The 2500-nt window shown below is 41.2% G+C and overlaps 1 protein-coding gene across 3 annotated transcripts in view; it reads right to left on the reverse strand.

The window, feature by feature from the left end:
* The window catches only part of LOC106582062 (adhesion G protein-coupled receptor E5), a 90054-nt gene that overhangs the window by 73632 nt on the left and 13922 nt on the right, over positions 1-2500 (reverse strand). For all 3 annotated transcript variants that reach the window (XM_082967239.1, XM_082967234.1, XM_082967240.1), the window contains exon 2: positions 103-339. In XM_082967239.1, the coding sequence (XP_082823365.1) occupies positions 103-339 (237 nt within the window). The remainder of the gene's footprint in view (positions 1-102; positions 340-2500) is intronic.

Below are 2500 nucleotides of genomic sequence, written 5' to 3' on the forward strand. Positions count from 1 at the left end.
GGAGATAGGAGCCAAAGCAATGTTTAATTCCCTTGACATGTAGCATTCACACATACACATACACACTCACACACACACACACTCAGACATTTGAATACTCACCCTTACACTCCCCAGTGAGAGGAGTAAACTCGAAAGTCGTTGTGGATACGAACCCAGGTAGACAGTGACAGTAGAAGCTCCCCTGTGTGTTGTAACACGTGGCATTACTTCCACAGGGTGGGGTACTGTCCCACTCTTTACACTCATCTATATCATCACATTGTTGCCTCCCTTTGGCTAAGAAGCCAGGGTCACAACCTTTGGCCTCTAGGTTCCCCAGTAGAGTGAAATGAAGACCTGTACGGAGAGAGAAAGGGAGAAAGAGAGTGGGAGGGTATTACTTAACCAAACAACTACCGATGGGAGGCTTTCAGAAGCCTTTGGGGCCAATTGTGCTCTGCCCTATGGGACTCCCAATCACGGCCAGTTGTGTAACAGCCTGGAACCGAACCAGGGTGTCTGTAGTAACGCCTCTAGCACTGAGATGCAGTGCCTTAGACCGCTGTGCCACTAGCGAGCCCAATCAGTAGTGGTGTGCTGTGATTTCAAGATAGATTCCTATGCTGTGTGGTTCTACACCCTGAGCGATCTTTCTAGATAAAACTAGATAAAACAAAAAGCTTACAGCAGAGGTTGGTGCTCTCTGTCCAGCAGTGCCGAAACCATGTAAAAATGGTTGCACATTTTCTTAACCCAGAAACACAATATGGAACGCTTACAAAATAGACCAAGCAGATCAGGCCAGAGTTTGGGGTTTGAGAAGTCAATAAGAGAAGTTAAAAATGATTCACTGCCTACAAGTGCGATCAGGGATTTCTATTGGAGAAGCAATTTCAGCCTTCACACTGTACTGTCTTTGACGGTTGTGTGACGTCCAAAGATTCAAATGTCATCAATCACATGATATTTTTACTTTGACAGAAACATCAATACTTTTGTATCAGATCATACCAGTTTTGTCAATAAAAGTGACTTTGTCGCTATGTTTAGCAAGTTTTCAGAACCATCCAGAAACTAAAATCTAGCTACAAATTCAGCTACTTTCAGGGTGCCTTTGGGGAGTATTGACCTTAGAACTAGAATGAATAGAACGGATGTCCCCATTCCAAGTCAAGGATAACATAATGGGTGGACTGCCAGCCATTTTGAGTGTACTCATGCCTACTGTAGGTCGAAGAAATACAGGTTAAGACAACGTAATAATTCCATGCGGAGCTGTCGAAAATAAACACATTCATTGATCCAGCACCGGAGCAAAAATGGATGGAAGTGATTGTCAGTAGTACAGAAAGTTTGCCATCAAAGTAAAAATGTAACACAATCATAGTGAATTTCAGCTAACTACTCAGCGAACACATAGCACTTATTTAAACGTTTTTCAAATGACCTACAGCCACTTTATTACTTGATGTCCCGACCGCTGGTCAAGTTTTCAATGATAATCTTGTAGAATCAGCAATGGTGCTGGTCCAATTCATTTTTTTTTGCTTCTTCATGGAATTATTACATTGTCCTAACCTAGACCCATGCCTGGATTCAGAATATACAGGTTAAACTAAAGGATTCTAATATCCCAGAACTCTTTGCGCCACTATTTAAGAAGCGACCAGCCTCCGCATTCAGAATGACTGGGAGTGAATGTTAGCAGCACAGAAAGTTTGCCATCAAAGTGAAAAACGAACACAATCCTTGTGAACTTCAGCTAACTAGTTAGCGAAAACATAGCATAACTGCTTTACTGTCACTCTATTCATTTAGATGTTTAATTTGTTTTATCTACAGCCACTTTATTAGTGGATTTCCCGACCACTAGTCACGATTTCTAATCCTACAGAATCCATCAACAGAGTACCACAGTATGAGTCATAACTCCCATTAGACTTTGAGGCAACGGTAAGAATCTCTGGATTAGCTATCTAATGTTAGCTAAATAAAGTAATGAATAAATTGGATAAATGTCTTTAAATTGACATTGCGTGAACTGTCTTGTGCAAGTTTTAAATTGACACAATAACTGTTAGCAAAGGTGTTAGCTAGAGATGACGTGCAGAAGCTTGCAGGGATTTGTAGCTTTGATGTTTACATTGATGCTAATTAGCATTTTGAATCTGAGAGTAAGAAACGTCATGCTTACATGAAACACAGCCCTTATTTTAAGTTTTTCTAAAATCCCCTATGGGAAAAATGTGTGGTGGAAAAATTATTGGAACCATTTCCCTGTTTGACCCCTAGGTTTAATGGGTATTATGACACCTCCACTGTGGGGCTTTATGGCTGCGGTAAATAGGTCAATGGAACTTGACCAAAACAATGGAATTACCACGGAAACGCGTATGGGAAAGGGCCGTGGGGATCTGAATCTCCTCATTGCCCCCCACCAAAATGTGCCTACATTTAGGCTATTGTTTACATGTGTATGTCACACTATGTTGAGGTAAAAATCTGAGTAAGATTTGTT

This window comes from Salmo salar, chromosome 02, assembly GCF_965601325.2.
Source record: "Salmo salar chromosome 02, fSalSal1, whole genome shotgun sequence".
Classification (NCBI taxonomy): Eukaryota; Metazoa; Chordata; class Actinopteri; order Salmoniformes; family Salmonidae; genus Salmo; species Salmo salar.